General features: G+C 39.1%; 1 protein-coding gene across 9 annotated transcripts in view; it reads right to left on the bottom strand.

The window, feature by feature from the left end:
• RPS6KA5 (ribosomal protein S6 kinase A5) overlaps nucleotides 1-21,463 on the bottom strand; it is a 191,342-nt gene that overhangs the window by 63,231 nt on the left and 106,648 nt on the right. For 6 of the 9 annotated variants that reach the window (XM_055288416.2, XM_055288417.2, XM_055288421.2 and 3 more), the window contains 2 exons: nucleotides 14,546-14,661; nucleotides 10,171-10,278 (listed from right to left, as the gene is read on the bottom strand). In XM_055288416.2, coding sequence (XP_055144391.2) covers nucleotides 10,171-10,278; nucleotides 14,546-14,661 — 224 coding nt within the window. Of the gene's footprint in view, nucleotides 1-8,578; nucleotides 8,680-10,170; nucleotides 10,279-14,545; nucleotides 14,662-21,463 lie in introns of those variants that run through there. The other 3 variants (XM_055288420.2, XM_063644004.1, XM_063644005.1) reach the window with 3 other exon arrangements.

Raw genomic sequence — 21,463 nt, 5'->3', positions numbered from 1 at the left:
TCTCCCATCTTAGGGAAAAAAACCCTCTTTTCATCCTCACTTCATCCTCTGCTATGCTCTTCACAGAATTTCACTATTCCTTTTAACAGAAAACCCCAAGTTGCCCACACATGTGGATGACAATAAGGCTACTGCTATTCTCTTTCCTAAGGTTAAAACTAAGCCAATCAATGCTCAATCTTCAGTCCCCATCTTATTTAACCTAACAATAGCATTTGACACAGTTAATCATTTTCATCCTTGAAACATTTTTTCGCTTGTCTTCTGAGACAATCCACCTTGTTTTCCAAATTCCAAATTCATAGATCCAGACCAGACTTCTCTCCCAAATTCCAGACTCATATAGCCCACTGTTTAACATCTCTGCTGTGTCTAATACATGTCTCAAACTTAACCTGTCCAACTGAACTTCTCCTCTCGTAACCCCAGATAGCTCCCCATCAGCAGCCTACCCCATATTAGTTGATGGAAATTTCATCCTTCCAGCTGTTCTGGCCAAAAACCTTGGGGCCACACTAGATTTCTTCTGAATTCTCATACCCCACATCTAACTCATCAAAAAATTCCATTAGATCTAATGTCAAAATAGTCCTAAAATCTGCTACTCCATAGTCTAGGCCAGTTCCATCTCTTGCTGGGATTACTTCAACAGTTTTCTATGTGGACCCCATGTTTCCACACTTGTCCCACTACAGGATTATCACAGTTATCAACAAGAATTATTCTTCCAAAATAGGAGATCGCTACTCTTCTACTCAAAACTCCCCAATGGCTCCCCATTTTGTGCAGGGAAGAAGCCATAGTCCTTACAATGATCTTCAATGCCCTGAGTGATCTGTACAATCCTTCTTCCATATGATCACCTCCACGTCCTTCTTTCCTACTACTGTAACTCTCACTCATTCTGTATGCCCACAATGGCCTCTAACCCTCACTCATTCCATAACCCCACCTTAAAGGGCCTTAATATTGGCTGATCCCTCTACCTAGAAATCTCCTTCCTAAGATATCTACATGGCTCACTCTGTCACTTCCTTCATGTCTCTATTGCACTATCACCTTGGTGAGGCCTTTCCTGACCACCTGATTTCAAAGTGTAGCCTCTTCTCACCCTATTCCCTATTCCTGTTCCCTACTATATTTGTCTTCTTGCAACTTACTGCTATCTAACATACTACAGAAATACTTATTTGTTATTGTCTGCCTCCCCATGTAAAGGAAGAATTTGTGTCCATTTTGCTCATTCATTGCAAGATCTCAACACTGAGATAGAACGGTGCCTGGATCACAGGAGACATTCAATGAATATTCACTGAATTAATGGAAAAAATTATAAAATTTTCATAACCGAAAATGTGAAAAGTGGGCACATAAACTCAGTTATAATATTTTCTATTTTTATTGTGTTTTATAGCATAAAAATCTAAAGAGAAATTTGGAAAATATAAACATTTATTATTCACATTTATGCATTCTTATTATTCTAGGATATCCTTTGCCCTTATGGGCTTTAAAGTCCCTGACACTCAGCATAGTTCTGAATCATTTTCCTTTCTTTCTGAGAAAATAGATAAAAATAAACTGTGACTGCTAAATATAGTTATCAAGTAAATTTAAAAATACATATTTAACATTATTTGAACAAATGAAATATATACTTGGAAGTTTCTGTGAAAATAATCTCATTTCAAAAGTTGTCCCTGCCTGTTCTGTATTGTTACTCACATTGAATCTACCTTAAAAAAAATCGTATTATGAATAAACTTTACTAGAGCCAAAAATTTCTGCCATAAGAATAATTATAAAGGGATCTGTGAAGCAGACAGCTGGCAGGCAATCCCTGTTTACCCCCCATCCTTTGGAGGGGAATCAAAGGTCTGCTCAGATATCTGGGGGAAAAAAAATCTCACTAATGAATGGCTCAAGCTAATGTGTTGCATCTGAATATTGTGTAATAGTGTTTTAGGAAAGGAAGAAGTGGGGAAACAGGGTAACACTTTGGTTTCTAGGTCTCCAATTTTCCCCACACCTCCAACTCAATGTTTACCTTAAAATAACTAAATTATCCTAGAGTCACTGATTTTGACAAATGACTGATAGAGCTTATTATCAGAGACCTAACAGATTTTCAGGACACACGCAAATAAAAAAAATCATGACTACATGTCAGTATGAATCAATTAGGAAGGGAGAGAGAGGTAACTAAAAAGCTGGTTTAGAGTTAGGTTATCTGATTCTCAATGCAAACATGCTCTTTATGGAACCCGACCCTTATCTACACATCTTGAGATATGTACATTGTAACAGCAGAAGCTTGAAAGTGGCACTATTAGCTAGGCATTTATTAGAGAAAGATGTAATTCAAAACTACAAATAAGAAAATAAAGAGAATAATTTTAAATTCTCAATGGTATATTTTAATTTTGCTCACAGTAATCTGAAATGTAAACAGTACTTCTCAGAAATAGAACTGATATAGTGCTTTATACTTTAAAAAGTACTTTCACAAGCATTAATTCATTGTGTCTGTATGACAATTCTATAAATTAGGTATGATAAATATTATTTTACAGATGATGAAATTAAGACTCAGAGAGGTTAATGACTAAGTGACTTGCCTCATGTCCCAAAGCTAGGAAGTAGAGAACCAGAAAAAGATCCCCCTAAAACGCCTCTTATATTGTTCAAAGAATTAATCAATAAATAACATTACCTGAATTGAGCAAGGTTAGATTTTTCTACTTCTGGAAAGAGAAAAACAGTCATAAATCCATAGGCTTTTCCCTTTAAGTACAGATACTCTGTACTGTTCAGTCAACATATTATTTTTCTTGACTGAACCTTAAAGTTGTATTTATCTACCTGGGGATTCGTGTTAATGATCTGTTTTGAAAATTTTCAAACACTCACTGTTAAATTATAAAAACAGAATATATAAATATAGTATATGCATATACTATATTTAAGCATAAACATGAATGTGTCCTTTTTGACCTTATTTGCTTATAAATATGAACAGACACAATTCTGAAGCTATCATCACTTTACCAACACTTTTTTTCAAACTGTCTTTAAAGTTGTCAACATTAAAATCAAATATCCAATAACTACCAGATTGTCTGACTTGAAGTAAGAACTCAACAAATTTTGTAAAACTGTACTACCAAAAAAATTCTATGGAAGATATATATATTAGCCTGAAAATTAGAAATGTTTTGTTATTTTCAGAATCTCAAGAGCTTGATCGAATTTTCTGGTTGAGAACAGAACAGTAAAAGTAGCAAATTTTTATTATCATAAAATATTTTTAAAGTTTCTAAAATAAATTTACTTTAACCTGTATGTAATCTAGGCTGCAAACCATTATCTAGAAATAATTATATGGGCTGGGCATGGTGGCTCATGCCTATAATCCCAGCACTTTGGGAGAGCATGGCAGGTGGATTATTTGAGATCAGTCCAAGACCAACCTGGGCAACACGGTGAAACCTAGTCTCTGCAAAAAATACAAAAATTAGCTGGGCATAGTGGCATGCGCCTGGAGTCCCAGCTACTTGGGAGTCTGAGGTGGGAGGATGGCTTGACCCCAGGAGGCAGAGTTGCAGTGAGCCGAGATCTTGCCACCCTGGGCGACAGACCAAGACCCCATCTTAAAAAAAAAAATACAGAAACAAAAAACCCAGAAATAATTATATGAATATTTGACAAATATCTCTAGGATACAGGCTCAGCAGGGTAAGGAATTTGTTATGTTCACCATTATATTTCTAGGGTCTAGTGCAATACCTGGCAATGGTAAGTACTCCAAGATTTTTTGAATTACTAAATTAATATATATACAGAGATAAGTATAATATCATGAGCAGAAACATCAAACATACATAAAAAGTAAATTCCTGAAGATTAAATATATTTCCCAGACCAAATGAGGCCAGAATTTATAATATAAAATTGTGATATACTGACAGAGAAGCAGATTTTGGCAGAAGATTACTTCTGTTTTGAAAATATTCAGTTTGAGGAACCTGTTAAAGAGTCAAGTGGAGATACAACATTCACATATTTGGGTCTTGAGCCCAGAAGAGAAGGTTGGCCAAGAGAAGGCTGGGAATGAGCAGCATGTAAGAAGAGTACAGCATAAAAAAAGAAGAGTACCTAGGACTGAGCTGAGGGGAACCCTCAGGTAGAAGAGGAAGAGCCTACAAAAGGCAGTGAGAGAGAGAAGGAAAGTCAGGTGGGTGTTGTGTCACAGAGCCAAGCTGAGAGGTGATTTCTAGTTCAATACTACCAGGCAGTCAAATAAGATAACTAAAAAGTATTAATATGCAAGTCAATGGTAACACTGGCAAGAACAGCCTCAGTAGATGGCGGCGGGGTAGGGGGGCAAGGAGGTACAAGCAGAATTGGAATTGATAAGGGAATAAGGGACATGTAAGTAAGTAGAGACAAATACTGACAAAGGAGAACAATGAGATAATAGCTAGGTGGGAATATGGTATTCTGAGATTTTTTTCCTTTTTATTTATCAGTCCATTCATCTCCCCATTTTTAAAATTTTAAGACGGAAAGACTATGTCTGCTTAAACAGTGACAGAAATGGTCAAAGAAGAAGAGGTTAAAGAGAAGAGAAGGCAGGCAGAGTGTATCAGTCCATTCTCACACTGCTGATAAATACATATCCAAGACTGGGAAATTCACAAAACAAAGAGGTTTAATGGGCTCACAGTTCCATGTTGCTGGGGAGGTCTTGCAATCATGGTGGAAGGAAAGGAGGAGCAAGTCACATCTTACATGGATGGAAGCAGATAAAGAGAGAGAGAATTTGTGCAGGAAAACTCCCGTTTTTTAAACCGTCAGATCTCGTAAGACTTATTCATTATCATGAGAACAGCATGGGAAAAACTTGCCCCCATGATTCAATTACCTCCCACCAGGTCCCTCCCACAACATGTGGGAATTCGAGATGAGATTTGGGTGGGGACACAGCCAAACCATATCCTTCCACCCCTGGCATGTCCTCACATTTCAAAGCCAATCATGCCTTCCCATCAGTCGCCGAAAGTCTTAACTCATTTCAGCATTAACTCAAAAGTCCATAGTCCAAAGTCTCATCTGAGACAAGGCAAGTCCCTTCCACCTACGAGCCTCTAAAATCAAAAGCAAGTTAGTTACTTCTTAGATACAACAGGAGTACAGGCATTTGTGAAACACAGCCACTCCAAATGGGAGAAATTGGCCAAAACAAAGGGGCTACAGGCCCCACAGAAGTCCAGAATCCAGCAGGGCAGTCAAATCTTAAAGCTCCAAAATGATCTCCTTTGACTCCATGTCTCACATTCAGGTCACGCTGATGCAAGAGGTAGGCTCCCATGGCCTTAGGCAGCTCCGCCCCTGTGGCTTTGCAGGGTACAGTCCCCCTCCTGGCTGCTTTCACAGGCTGGCGTTGTCTGTGGCTTTTCCAGGTGCATGATGCAAGCTGTTGGTGGATCTACCATTTTGAGGTTTAAAGGACAGTGGCCCTCTTCTCACAGCTCCACTAGGCAGTGCCCCAGTAGGAACTCTGTGTAGGGGATCCGACTTCACATTTCCCTTCTGCATTGCCCTAGCAGAGGTTCTCCATAAGGGCCCCATTCCTGCAGCAAACTTCTGCCTGGGCATCCAGGTGTTTCCACACATCCTTTGAAATCTAGGTGGAGGTTCCCAAACCTCAATTCTTTACTTCTGTGCACCCACAGGTTCACTACCACATGGAAGCTGCCAAGGCTTGAGGCTTCCATCCTCTGAAGAAACAGCCTGAGCTGTGCCTTGGCTCCTTTTAGTCATGGCTGTAGCAGCTGGGAAGCAGGGCACCAAGTCCCTAGACTGCACACAGCAGAGGGGCCCTGTGCCTGGCCGACAAAACCATTTTTTCCTCCTAAACCTCCAGGCCTATGATGGGAGGGGCTGCCACAAAGGTCTCTGGCATGCCCTGGAGACATTTTCCCCTCTTGTTATAGTGATTAACATCCAGCTCCTTCTTACTTATGCAAATTTCTGCAGCTGGCTTGAATTTCTCCTCAGAAAACAAGATTTTCTTTTCTATTGCATTGTCAGGCTGCAAATTTATGCTCTGCTTCCCTATTAAAACTGAAAACCTTTAACAGCACCCAAGTTATCTCTTAAATGCTTTGCTGCTTAGTAATTTCTTCTGCCAGATACCCTAAATCACCTCTCTCAAGTTCAAAGTTCCACAAATCTCTAGGGCAGGGGCAAAATGTCACCAGTCTCTTTGCTAAAACATTACAAGAGTTACCTTTGTTCCGCTTCCCAACAAGTTCCTCATCTCCATCTGAGACCACCTCAGGCTGGATTTTATTGTCCATATCATTATCAGCATTTTAGTGAAAGCCATTCAACAAGTCTCTAGGAAGGTCCAAACTTTCCCATATTTTCCTGTCTTCTTCTGAGCCCTCCAAACTGTTCCAACCTCTGCCTGTTACCCAGTTCCAAAGTCGCTTCCACATTTTCAGCAGCACCCCACTCGTGGTACCAATTTACTGTATTAGTCCGTTCTCATACTGCTGATAAAGACATATCCAAGACTAGGCAATTTACAAAAGAAAGAGGTTTAATGGACTTACAGTTCCATGTGGATGGGGGAGGTCTCACAATCATGGTGGAAGGCAAGAAGGAGCAAGTCATGTCTTACATGGATAGCAGGAGACAGAGAGAGAGAACTTGTTGCAGGGAAACTCCCGTTTTTAAAACCATTAGGTCTTGTGAGACTTATTCACTATCACAAGAATAGCATGGGAAAAACCTGCTCCCATGATTCAGTTACCTCCCACCAGGTCCCTCCCATAACATGTGGGAATTCAAGATGAGATTTGGGTGGGGACACAGCCAAACCATACCATAAAGATATACATTTAACCTGGAAACCAAGGAGGCAGATTAGGGATGGAGCAGAAAGAACCTTGTTCCAAAAAACATGGTATTTTGATATGAGTTGGGGCTGACATGTGAAACCAAAAAGGAATGCAAGCTAATCAAAATAGAAATGTTTTCAAGGGAATATTTTTAAGGTAAGAAAGGGTCTAGATAGAGAAACTTCCTAAATAGGTGCTGGGTGGAATCAGAGGAGCAAAGAACCATTAGATCAAGTTTCAGAGGACTCAGCCAAGGAAAATTCCAACCTGAGCCCTGAGAGTTAAACCTGAAGCCAAGCATGATAGTATGTCCTCTAAGGCTAAGAGGAAGAATGAGCAGGCAGTCTAAGGATCAAAGAGATATGCAACCCTTACAGCTTAATAGTAATGTTAAACTATTAATATAACCTAGATTGAGGCTGTATTCAGTAAATAAGGGCGCCTACTAATTACTCCTCTACTTCAGCTTGAACTCTCCTATTTCATTTTTGCACCCAGACCACTAAGTGCTCAACGATGATGGTATTTGACTGGATCTCCATCATCCCCTTGAAGGGTGGCTGTTGACACGACTAGCAGAAAACTCTCCTCTTGTGAAGAGTGACCTGGCTGATTCAGTCACACAGCATTTCTGACTAATGCTTATTACTGTATTAAGACCTAGCAACTCTGATCAAATTTGATTTGTATTTGTTTGTTTAGTTTAGAGTCCTAACATTTTGCCGTTCCCCAGGGCCAAAGTCTGTTTCTATCTACTGTCAAATGATCTGCCACACATACCTATAAACAGAGGATTTATTAAGTGATTCTTTTCATGAGTGTACACCAGAACCTAGCCTACCATCTAGCACATGGGCCCCTAACCCCCAGGCCATGGAAAAGTACTGGTCAGTGGCCTGTTAGGAACCAGGGCGCACAGCAAGAGGTGAGCAGCAGACAAGCATTGCCACCTGAGCTCTGCCTTCTGTCAGATCAGTGGTGGCATTAGATTCTCCTAGGAGTGCCAACTCTATTGTGAAATGTGCATGCAAGGGATCTAGGTTGCACATTCCTTATGAGAATCTAACGATAAATGTAATATGCTTGAATCATCCCAAAACCAGACCCCCACACCCTGGTCTTTGGGAAAACTGTCTCTCGGGAAAACTGTCTCTCATGAAACCAGTCCCTGGTGCCAAAAAAGTTGGGGATTGCTGATCTAGCACATAGAAGGCCCTCAACAAATATCAATGGAATGAGCAAATAAAAGTGATCATCAAATCTCTCTATGCAGGGGGAGTTTTACACATTTACAAACCAAGGACCCCTTTGGCAGTCTGTTGAAGCCTGTGGACCCCTTCTCAAAATAATATTTTAAAACAGATAGCATTATAGAGGAAATTAAGTATAGTGAAATACAGTTATGAAACTATTTTTTTTTAATTGTGACATCATCACAAACATGTTTCTGTGGCACCGGGTGGGCTTGCCAAGCCCCAGGCTTCTCTGTAGAGAGACTTGGCTGGGCCAGTTCAGTGGCAAAATTACCGACAACATCTATAGAGATTTTGTTCTTGGTTTCTCAGAGAAAACTCCTCCAAACTCCTGCCTGGGAAGCCATTGTGCTCAGTGAAGTGGTAGAAAGCCGCTGAGGGAGTTTGCGCAGTTCTGTGTGTCCATTTTCACCATACCTGTCATTTTCTGTATGGTATCCTCATCCTTAGCTGTGCCCATTGTCCCTGAATGCACAGACCTTTTCAGTCTTCCCTTAGGGTGAGGAAGGCACAGCTGCCTATGTGAACAGGGGCAGAGATAGGATTTGGGGGTTACCTGTTTCTTACACAGACTTTCAATCAATCCTCGTGGGTCCTGCATCACCTGAATTCCTACTTCGAGGGATACCTGCTGCCTCCAGTTATTGAACCTTTTTAGGGGGTCAGAAGTACAGAGAGCCTGCTTTTAGGCTTCCCATGTTACTGTCATCCATCTTCTAAAATGTAGTTGCTATTTTCTCTTTTCCCTTTTGAGTGCATGTCTATCTTATCCCTTTCCTTTTATTCTTGTGGGATTTATTAAGGAGGCAACGGTAAACAGATTTAATCTGCTACAATTTGCTGAAGTCATCACTAAAATTTTTACAAAGGCATAAAAAGTTTTAAAAATCAAATTTAGAAGTAAACTCAAAATTCATCTATTTTATAACTATGATATTTGTATCAAAGATGATCAATTTACTGTAATAACTACAGCTTCATGAAGGCAGAGATTATTTTCACTTCATTTATTATTGTATTGTCCAGTACCCAGCATAGTAAAGGTGATCAATAAATATTTATTTTATAAGTAAACTGAATGAATATAGATGTGATTAAAAAATTAGGATCTTTAATTTTTATAATTTCAGCACTTATCTCACTCACCTAGGATTGCTTTAGCAATACTCCAAAAACCAATCAGAAATAGATATACCTAATTTGGAATCCAAGAATGATGTATTTTATAACAACAAAGTCCTTCACTACAAAAATTTTACCATGATTCCATATTCTATACCAACAATTTCCTAGATAGAAATGAAACTGACATTCAAATTTACTTGGTTATCTAACTAGTAGTGCAGAAATAAATGTAACTTCTATTACAACCATTACATAAAGAGTATTTCATCACAACTAATAGATGTACAATTTTAAGTGTCATTAAATGCATTTGTAATATTAAACAAATTCTAATTAATACTGAAAATTAAAGTCCTCCAAATGTAAAATCTGCACATTAGCCACCATATTTTAATCCATGTTGAGCAAAAACCAGCAATATTATTTAAAAATTGGGTCTAGTAGATCTCTGTCATTCTTGTGAAGCAAATTCAAAGGGCCTTCATAGCATGTCCCACTTTGTTATCACAATGTAAACTGTATGTACTTTGCTTTATGTTTCTTTATTGGCCACTATCGAAGCCATAATTCTGAAGTGCCAAAAGAGTTATTTAATTTTTCAGTTATATTTTACATATTTTATGGGGAAAGTTAAATGCATAGTGTCTTTTTTCTTTTTTAAATAAATAGGAATTCTGATATACCCATCAAGGTTTACCACAATTTTAACAGGACAGCTCCATACTAATTTTAAACTAAAAATCTCTACATTTTCCATGGACAAACCTGCACAAAAGTTCAGAATTCATATGGCAGTTTTCTGCTAAATGTTTATTCTACAGCTAAGTTTTCATCCTTGTTTACATTCTGTTATTACTAACTTCAAATTAAAATATCATACTCACTTCATCAGCCACAAACTCCTTACTCAGACCAAAATCTGTAAGCACCACATGGCCATTAGAATCAAGTAGAATATTCTCAAGCTTAATGTCACGATATATAATCCCCAACTGCAAAAACAAAGAAATATAAATTTTAAAATAATTTACAAAAAAATTAATTAGGGTAGTCTTTCTTGTCTACCTTTTTATTTTTTTATTTTTTTTTTAAAGGCATTTCCCTCCTCAATATCCTGTAATGGCTCTTGGTGATTGGTCAGGGCAAATGGAAATTCTTTTATCTGCTGCATTCCCTGGACCTCTCCAACCATGTCTTTGTTTTCCTTGTGCACAGGGTCTACCTTGTTGGGTCAGCTTCTTTAGGGCCTCCCTGTTGACTCATGCTTCTTCATGTCTCTATTCTTCCTAGTTCACTCTCACTCTAGATGACCTTCAGGTGCCTTCGTAGCCAATTCTTGTCCATCACTTCCTGATGGCTTCAGAAGACTTTCCTGACTAACCAGACCCCCTGTCATTTCCTTGTTTTTCATCCTACAACACCTATATTTACATTGTACTTACCTATACATGACTGATATTTTCTAGCTATTTCCTATTTGTCTTTATATACCTATACATACCTATACTCTAACTCTGTTTTTCACTTTTTATGTATTTATAGGTATTTGTGCAGCACACCATGTATAAAATAGGAAATTCATAAAGAATTGTTGATTAACAAGCTCTTAAACATAAAGGTTGAAGATCATAGGTTAATTTTACTCAAACTTTAGTTGTTTTTTGTTGTTGTTGTTTTTGCTGTTTTTTTGAGATAGGGTCTCACTCTGTCACTCAGGCTGCAGTGCAGTGGCGTGGTCCTAGCTCACTGCAACTTCAAACTTCGGGCTAAAGCCATCCTCCCACCTCAGCCTCCAGAGTAGCTGGGATTACAGGTGTGAGCCACTGCACTAGGCTCAAACTTTAGTTCTAAATAAGCAAAGAAAACCAATTAAGTAACAGTTATAGATCCCTCTGTTTTACTTTGCATTTATAAAACTTATTTTTTTGTAAGTTCTATAGCAAAACACTTCAGCTATATAACAAATAAATCTATCCAACTCATATAAGAGGTGCTTGATCTGCATGAATTGTTTCATGTTTTCAGTTATGTCAGCCTGAATTAAATGTTTCTAAACTTAGAAATATTGTTTTCCTCAATGCTAAGAATATGAGAAAGTTCTTAATAATCTCTTAAAATGGAAATCAAAATTGCATACAGAAAAACACTAGGGGCCAGGCACAGTGGCTCATGCCTGTAACCCTAGTACTTTGGAAGGCTGAGGCAGGAGGGTCACTTGAATCCGGGAGTTCAAGACCAGCCTGGGCAACACAGTGAGATCCATCTCTACAAAAAATTTTAAAAATTAGCTGGGCCAGGAGTGGTGGCTCACACCTGTAATCCCAACATTTTGGGAGGGCGAGGTGGGCAGATCACCTGAGGTCGAGAGTTCAAGACCAGCCTGACCAACATGGAGAAACCCCGACTCTACTAAAAATACAAACTTAGCCAGGCATGGTGGCACATGCCTGTAATCCCAGCTACTTGGGAGGCTGAGGCAGGAGAATCACTTGAATCCAGGAGGTGGAGGTTATGGTGAGCTGAGATCGTGCCACTGCACTCCAGCCTGGGCAACAGGAGCAAAACTCCATCTCAAAAAAAAAAAAAAAATTAGCTGGGTGTGGTGGCACACATGTAGTCCTAGAGCTACTTGGGAAGCTGAGGCAGGAGGATCACTTGAGCTCAGGGTGTTTGAGGCCACAGCGACCTATGATAGCATTCCAGCCTGGGCAACAGAGCGAGACCTTATGACTATTCTTAGACCCTATGTCTCTATTTTTTTTTTTTTTTTAAAGAACAGAACAAAAAAGAGACAAGTCTGGGTGGCCCATGCCTGTAATTCCAGCAGTTTGGGAAGCCAAGATGGGAGGATCACTTGAGCTCAGGAGTTTGAAACTAGCCTGGGCAACATGGCAAAACCCTGTCTCTACAAAAAATACAAAAATTAGCCAGGTGTGGTGGCGCATGCCTGTTGTCCCAGCTACTCAGGAGGCTGAGGTAGGAGGATCACCTCAGCCAAGCAGGCTGAGGCTGCGGTGAGCTGTGATCGTGCCACTGCACTCCAGCCTGGGCAACGGAGTAAGACCCTGTATCAACACAACACAAAACAACAAAACACAAGTACTAGGCAATTTTCCTTTAAGGGCCCCAGTGTTCTACAAGACAGACAGGAAGGAAAATGTCTAAAGCTTATATTGAACAGACATTGACTTGGAGCATTATATGCATCTAACAACCAGGAGATGCTTTTTCCTAAAAAACAACCTCTTTGGAAAAGATTTTAGAAACAAATAATTTACTATCTGCGTCACCTCATCACTTGCAAGTAAACATCCATTTTTGCCTCTTCCTGTGAAACCCAATGTTAGTAGCTTTATCAAGATTAACATTGCTGGCTTTGCGTTATATTTATCTGTATCTTTTTAGGGTAGTAAGATTAAGAGAAGGTTAACCAAGATTTCATTTGCTATTATTACTCTCATTCCATATCAATTACAGTTATATCCAATATTCATAGTTTTATTTACTTCTGTGTTTGATAACGAGCAAGTTTCACATAAATTAAAAACTGGATTTTCGGACAAGCACAGTGGCTCATGCCTGTAATTTGGGAGGCTGAGGCGGGCAGATTGCTTGAGTCTAGTTCAACACCAACCTAGGCAATATGGCAAAACCTCATCTCTATAAAAAATACAAAAATTAGCCGGGTGTGGTGGCACGTGCCTGTGGTCCCAGCTACTCGGGAGGTTGACATGAGATGATCACCTGAGCCTGGGACGGTGGAGGCTGCAGTGAGCCGAGATTGCACCACTACACTGGACTTCCTAGCTTACTCACTAGAGCTATTCATTTCGTTTCTTACTCATATTTATGATGATTTCTACCATCATTTTTATATTATAAACTAATTGCCCTAAATCATAAATTTCAAAGGTCTTTCTTTGCAGCATATTCCTGGGTCCAATAGTTTCTGGTAAGAAAATGTCTTAACTATCCTATATCCCACAAAAATCATCTTAAAGCTTGTTACCGTATCAGTAATTCTATCAAAACAAATCCAAGTGTCTGTTCTGCTATCTCAGTTTGAGTGCCTACTTGACTGCACCTCGCTCCCCTTCTTCTCCATTGTGCTGCAGCCCTGTCCCTCAACCCCCCATTGCCAAAGGTTTCTTTCCCTCCTTGTTCTCATATATTTTTCATTCAGTCTCCCTAAGATTCCTACCCTTGAACCATCTCCCTTCACCTGGCAGGTCTTATTTCTGCTCTGGGCTAGATCTGCCCTTTTCCTGATCGCTTTTTTTCTTACATCTTACCATAATTTATTCTCACAGCCTCACCCATCTGTTACCTCCACCTTGCTGCTTGCCCCTTTAGAAATGTGTCATCCTTCATCCTTCCTTTTCCCTTCAATTCTCTCCTTTCTTTTCTATGCTCCACAATCAGCATTTCAATCTCTATCTTAAACTAGTGTAGGACCTGAATACAACATGACAAGGAAGGGTGGCTTCATGATGTACCTGAATTGTCCTAATTTAAAAATTACTTGAGTACTTTCCGTCTCTGAGGAAAAACACAAGCCCAGTCTACATGACTGCTTCTACAATGTTTCCTCATTAAGTAAAACAAAAAACTGAGTCAAAATTTCTTGGCTCAAGATTAATGGTTATCTGCACTAACATTTCTTAAAGTTTAAACTGATTGTTACAGTTTGCATAGGGTCACAGACATGAATTCCATTTAAAGTTTTTTAGTAAGAGTTCATCCTACCTGGGGACAATGGAGGAGAGAGGGGGTGGAAGCAAGAGACGGTGTCAGGGACAAAACAAATGGAAAAGAGAGCCAGAGTGCAAGAATGGGAAATAACTCTTATTCTCCAACCTCATCAGGACACACCCTGAAGATGTACAGGCAGAGTCTGCAGTGCAGTAAATTACAATGAAGGAAATACGTATTATGACTGATGGTTTCATTTTATTGGTTATTTTAATAATTAAAAGCTTTTATTATAATGATACTTTGTAACAAATAAGCATTAGGATTTTTCATGATAAAAGCCAAAATCTGCTTAGGTTCTTTTTAATCTCTATCATAGCAAGTACAATTGGAAAGTAGATTTTTTCAAACGGAATTATGAAATTGAGAAAATTGGTAATGTTCTGTAAGTGTGCTTTCATAATGTCCACTAAGACAATAACATGTAAAAACATTAGCTCTTCTAGCTCCATTATTACCTTAGTTAACAGACTTCAGAAAAGAAACTTGAAAAATGATGTGTCTTACCTTGTGGAGATGTTCGAGGGCAAGCACAATCTCTCCAACATAAATCTGCACCTCGTGCTCTGTGAAACGCTCTCTTTGAGAAAGATGAGTAAAAAGTTCACCACCATTTATATAATCTAAAAATGAAATACATTTTTCTTTCTTAAACATGTATTCATAAATGAAAAGCAGTGTTTCCTTTTAATCACTTTGGATTCACCATAAGGCACTGATTTTAATATTTTGCTATATACAATTTAGCATACAGTTTCATATAGGTAGATTTCTAGATTCAGATAGCGATAGTTTCACAAAATAATGATTACCTTAAATATAATCAAATGAGTTTGCAAAGAGTATTGCCGTTAAAACTATTACTAAAATCTGCATATATTTAAACATGTTTTCTCAAATACAGCATATCAGAAACCTCTGCCATCACCATATAATGCACACTTAACCTACTCTGGAGTACCAAAACATCAGCCACCTCAATAACCAAAACCAAAACAAAACACAAAGTCCCATCCTTTCATTTGTAATAATTGCCAGTCGCCTGTAAACAGATTCCCTGTTTTCCAGAATTGTCTACATGCACTTCCAAAAATTTATATTAGGTAACAGATACCCTTTTATTTAGCCCAATAGTATAAGTATTACAACTTGGTCAAATCAAAGATTCTAAAAGTAGAAGATTCCCATTTCCCTTTCAATTTTCTCTGTTTATCCCAAGGGGGATAATGAAATAGGTGACCAAAAGGCTACATTAAGACATAAATAGGGGAGCTGATTAATTTTTTAAAAAACCAAAATAGTTATGTTGATACATGGCTCTAATAAGATATTTCTTCATAAACACAGAATTTATTTATCATTCATTATTTTAGGTAACAACTATACAAATTAATATTAGAAACTGCTCAAAATCCTATAGAATAAACTTTTTACCAAATAAATGTTGCAAAAAAGCTTTAAATTATAGTTTCATCAGAAACCACTGAGCCAGGCGCAGTGGCTCATGCCTGTAATCCCAGCACTTTGGGAGGCCGAGGCAGGCGGATCACGAGGTCAGGAGATCGAGACCATCCTGGCTAACACGGTGAAACCCTATCTCTACTAAAAATACAAAAATTAATTGGGCGTGGTGGCGGTTGCCTGTAGTCCCAGCTACTCGGGAGGCTGAGGCAGGAGAATGGCATGAAACCGGGAGGCGGAGGTTGCAGTGAGCCGAGATCACGCCACTGCACTCCAGCCTGGGCGACAGAGTGAGACTCCGTCTCAAACAAAAAAAAAAAAAAAAAAAAAAAAATAGTGCTTTATTTTCCATTTACTGGGAGATTGCGAAAAAGTAACTATAAATCTAAGGAGACATACCTAAAGTATCAAGTGACCCACTTCCTACTTTTGGGATGGATTGACTTGACAGCCCAAGATAAAGACCTGACATCATAAAATATTTAATTTTGAGGGGGCAGTTATGGGTTGTATACTTTGTAAGTTGAACAGCAGACTCTATGAACTTGGGAATGCATGGGTGATGCAGTGGTGAGCATAGCTGCCTTGAATCCACGAAGATGGGGGATGTCTTTCCATTTATTTAGGTCTTCTTTCATTCTTTCAACAATGTTTTGTAGTTTTCAGAGTATATGTTTTTGTACTTCTTTTGTTAAATTTATTTCCAAATATTTTATTCCTGTTGATCCTAAAGTAAATGGTTTTAACTTCATTTTCAGATTGTTTATTCCAAATGCATAGAAATATAATTGATTTTTGTATGTTGATCTTACATACTGCAATTCTGCTGAACTTAAATATTAGTTCGAGTAGATTCTGAGTAGATTCCTTAGGATTTTCTATTTATAAGATGTCATCTTTAGGTAAGAGTTTTTCTTCTTCCTTTCCAATCTGAAGGCCTTTTGTTCCTTTTCTTGCCTACAATGTTGAATAAGTGGGAAAGTGGATTTTCTGTCCACGTTCCTGATATTAGGGGGAAAGCATTCAGTCTTTAACCATTAAGCATTATGTTGGCTCTTGGTTTTTCCATAGATACTTTTGTCAGGTTAAGAAGTTCACATCCATTCCTACTTTGTTGAGCATTATCATGAAGGAGTTGAATTTTGGCAAATACTGTTTATCTACATCTATTGAGAGGATCATATGCTTTGTGTTCTTTATTTGATTGATATGATATATTAAATTGATTGACTTTTGGTTGGTAAACCAGTCTTGCACTACTGGGATAGATTCCACTTGGCCATGGAATATAATTATTTTTATTTGTTACTGGATTTGGTTTGATCGAATGTTGTTGAGAATTTTGCATTTATATTCATGAGACAATGATCTGGGCCTGCCATGGTGTCTCATACCTGTAATTCCAGCACTTTGGGAGGCTGAGGCAGGCAGATCACTTGAGGTCAGGAGTTTGAGACTAGCCTGGCCAACATGGTGAAACCCCGTCTCTACTAAAAATACAAAATTAGCCAGGTGTAGTGGTGCACACTTGTAATCCCAGCTACTCGGGAGGCTGAGGCAGGAGAATTGCTTGAACCGGGAGGCAGAGGTTGCAGTTGGCTGAGATCACTCCACTGTACTCCAGCCTTCAGCCTGGGCCACAGAGAGAGACTCAGATTCAAAAAAAAAAAAGAGAGAGAGAGAGAGAGATAATGGTCTGTAGTTGATACCCCATACTTTCAATATAAACTTGTAGGAAGGCCAGGCGTGGTGGCTCACACCTGTAATCCCAGCACTTTGCGAGGCTAAGGCAGGCAGGTCACAAGGTCAGGAGATCGAGACCATCCTGGCTAACATGGTGAAACCCTGTCTCTACCAAAAATACAAAACAAAATTAGCCAGGCATGGTGGCGGGCACCTGAAGTCCCAGCTACTCGGGAGGCTGAGGCAGGAGAATGGTGTGAACCTGGGAGGCGGAGCTTGCAGTGAGCCGAGATTGTGCCACTGCACTCCAGCCTGGGCGACAGAGTGAGACTCCATCTCAACAACAAAAAAACAAAAAACCTGTAGGAAAACCATGTCCTAAAAATTTTGAGGGCCCATCTAAAACTTTAATTTGGGAAGATAGTGTTAACTCACATGCAGTAGTATTAAAAAATGAGTCATATGGTTTAATAATAGACTGGGCACCAAAGGGCTATTTAAAAAACAATTGCTCCTCTGGCAGAAGGGAATGTCTGGAAGCTACTTATTTTATTTCTTACTGGGATGATGAGGATCATCATCCTATTTTGCATAGAAGGTTCCGCTCTTTCTTTCCCTTAACATAGGAAGATAAGGGCATTACCCCCAGAGGCGTTGTATGATATTCCCCATTCTGAGCCCAGAACACTCAGATCTTTGGAAATTGGCTATTGCCATGTCCACACTGTGAGTATGGGAAGGGGAAACTTTTCTGTCTGTTGTCCCCACTACCACCCCTCGAATCCATGATTCTGAACACCAAGATAAATCCCCTTTGAACCCTTTTCCTCTTTTTGATGCTGATCCCCCTTTATGGGACTTCAATTGGCATTATGATAATTCTTCTCAACCCAGGTATGCCCCTCTACCTCTTTGGCATCCCCAGACACTTTGGATTGCTTCTTTACGACGGAGAACATCGGGCATTGCCACCGCCACTCCTCTCCCTCAGTATCAACGTACATTCAAACATTATGCTTTGTTTACCTCCAACCTGACTCTTCCTATACAGAGTTGTGTTAAGCCTCCTTACATGTTTTTAGTGGGAAATATCAAAATTTGGACAATCAAACTATCCAATGCATTACCTGTCATTTATACGCTTGTGTTAACTCCCGTTTTGACTCCAGGAAAAGTATAATGTTGGTTCGAGTAGAAGAAGGAATCTGGTTATCGGTAACTTTACCCAGACCTTGGGAATCTTCCCCCTCAGTACATTGAATTAATGAAGTGTTACAATGAATTCTCAAAAGATCTAAGAGATTTGTTTTCACTTTAATCACTGTGATCATGGGCCTAATTACAGTCATTGCACAGGCCACCACTGCCGGAATGGCATTACATCAATCTATTCAAATGGCTCATTTTGTTAATGATTGGCAAGTCAATTCCACCCAAATGTGGAATTCTCAACAAGGCACTGATCAAAAATTAGCTAATCAAATTAATGATTTAAGACAGTCTATTATTTGGCTTGCGGATCGGCTAATGAGTCTCGAACATCACATGCAAATGCAGTGTGATTGGAATACTTCTGATTTCTGTATCACACCATATTCCTACAACAAGACTGATCATTCATGGGAAATGGTCAAAGGACACCTTCTGGGTAGGGAAGATAATTTATCCTTGGACATAACTAAATTAAAGAAACAAATTTTTGAAGCCTCTCAAGCTCATTTATCCATTGTGCCTAGAGCTGAGGCGTTAGATCAGGTGGCACAAAGTCTTTCTGGACTAAACCCCATGACTTGGATTAAGTCTATTGGGAGCTCCATTGTAGTAAATTTTGGAATTATGTTTCTTTGTTTAATCGGCTTGTTTTTAGTGTGCCGGACCAGTCAAAGAATCCTGCATCAAAACCAAGAAAACAAACAAGACTTCAGCACCATGGCACATTTATATAAAAAGAAAGGGAGAGATGTTGCGAGAAGTCAGGGACCCCGAATGGAGGGACCAGCTGGAGCCACGGCAGAGGAACATAAACGGTGAAGATTTCATTTTAATATGGACATGTATCAGTTCCCAAATAATACTTCTATAATTTCTTATGCCTGTCTTTACTTCAATCTCTGAACATAAATTGTGAAGATTTCATGGACATGTATCAGTTCCCAAATAATACTCTTATAATTTCTTATGCCTGTCTTACTTTAATCTCTTAATCCTGTTATCTTTGTAAGGTGAGGATGTACCTCACCTCAGGACCACTATGATATTTGTGTTAACTGTACAAATTGATTGTAAAACATGTGTGTTTGAACAATATGAAATCAGTGCACCTTGAAAAAGAACAGAATAACAGTGATTTTCAAGGAACAAGGGAAGACAACCATAAGGTCTGACTGCCTGCAGGGTCGGGCAAAATAGAGCTGTATTTTTCTTCTTGCAGAGAGCCTATAAACGGATATGCAAGTAGGGAAGATATCACTAAATTATTTTTCTAGCAAGGAATATTAGTAATTAATACCCTGGGAAAGGAATGCATTCCTGGGGCGAGGTCTATAAATGGCTGCTCTGGGGGTGTCTGTCTTATGTAGTTCAGATAAGGACTGAAATACGCCCTGGTCTCCTGCAATACCCTCGGGCATACTAGGATTGGGAAACTCCACCCTGGTAAATCTGTGGTCCCACCGGTTCTCTGCTCTCAAACCCTGTTTTCTTTTGTTTAAGATGTTTATCAAGACAATACGTGCACAGCTGAACATAGACCCTTATCAGTAGTTCTGATTTTGCCCTTATCCTGTTTCCTCAAAAGTATGTGATCTTTGTTCTCCTTTTTGCCCTTTGAAGCATGTGATCTTCGTGACCTACTCCCTCTTCTTGCACCCCCTCCCCTTTTGAAATCCTTAATAAAACTTGGTGGCTTTAAGGCTCAGGTGGGCATCATGGTCCTACTGATATGTGATGTCACCCCCGGAGGCCCGGCTGTAAAATTCCTCTCTTTGTACTCTTTCTTTTTATTTCTCAGCCAGTTGACACTTATGGAAAATAGAAAGAACCTACGTTGAAATACTGGGGACAGGTTCCCCCAATATTTTTGTGATGTTTTTATCTGGAGTTGGTATTGACATAATACTCTGGCCTCATAAGATAAGTTAGTGTTTCTTTCTCTTCTATGTTTTGGAAGAGTTTGTGAAGAACTGGTAATTCTTCTTTAAATGTTTGGTAACATTTACTAGTGAAGCCATCTGGGGCTGGGCTTTTCTTTGTGTGTAGTTTTGTTTGTTTTTTGTTTCATTTTGTTTTGAGAGAAAGTCTCCCTCTGTCACCCAGACTGGAGTGCAGTGGCATGATCTCAGCTCACTGAAACCTCCGCCTCCTGGGTTCAAGTGATTCTCCTGCCTCGGCATCCCAAGTAGCTTACAGGCGCCCATCACCACGCCCAGTTAATTTTTGTATTTTTAGTAGAGAGGAGATTTCACCATGTTAGCCAAGCTGGTCTTGAACTCCTGACCTCAAGTGATCCAGCTGCCTCAGTCTCCCCAAGTGCTGGGATTGCAGGCGTGAGCCACCACACCCGGCCTGTGGGTAGTGGTGGTGGTGGTAACAGTAGTAATAGTTCAATTTCTTTACTTGTCTATTCAGAAGTTGTATTTCTTGAGTAAGTTCTAGTAGTTTGTGTCTTTCTTGGAATGTCTTTATTTCATATAAGTTATCCAATATGAAATAAATTACAAAACTGTATGTTGGTATACAGTTGTTCATGATGATCCTTTCTAATTCTGTAAGGTCAATAGTAATGTCCTTTCTTTCATTCTTGATTTTACCAATTTGAGTCTTCTTTTTTCCTGGTCAGTCTACCCAAGGTTTGTCAATTTGTTGATCTTCTCAAAAGAATAATCTTTTGGTTTCATTGATTTTCTCGTTTTCATATTCCATATTTGACTAATTTCTAATCTTTGTTATGTCCCTCCTTTCTGGTTGCTTTCGGTTTAGTTTGCTCTTCTTTTTATGTATCTTAAGGTGGAAGACTGGGTTACTGATTTCAAATGTTTCTTGCTTTTTTAATTTCAGTGATTACAGCTATAAATGTCCCACCAAGCAGTGCTTTAGCTTCATTCTGTAAGTTTTAGTATGTAATGTCTTCATTGTCTCTTATCAAAAAAAAAATTTTTTTTAAACCTCGAGACAAGGTCTCACTCTGACACCCAGGCTGCAGTGCAGTGGTGTGATCATAGCTTACTGCAGCTTCTAACTTCTGAGCTCAAGAGATTTTCCTGAGTAGCTAGGATTACAGGT

This window comes from Symphalangus syndactylus, chromosome 8 (assembly GCF_028878055.3).
Source record: "Symphalangus syndactylus isolate Jambi chromosome 8, NHGRI_mSymSyn1-v2.1_pri, whole genome shotgun sequence".
Classification (NCBI taxonomy): domain Eukaryota; kingdom Metazoa; phylum Chordata; class Mammalia; order Primates; family Hylobatidae; genus Symphalangus; species Symphalangus syndactylus.
The sequence above is the reverse complement of the archived record's forward strand: the minus strand, read 5'-3'. Positions and strand labels throughout refer to the sequence as shown.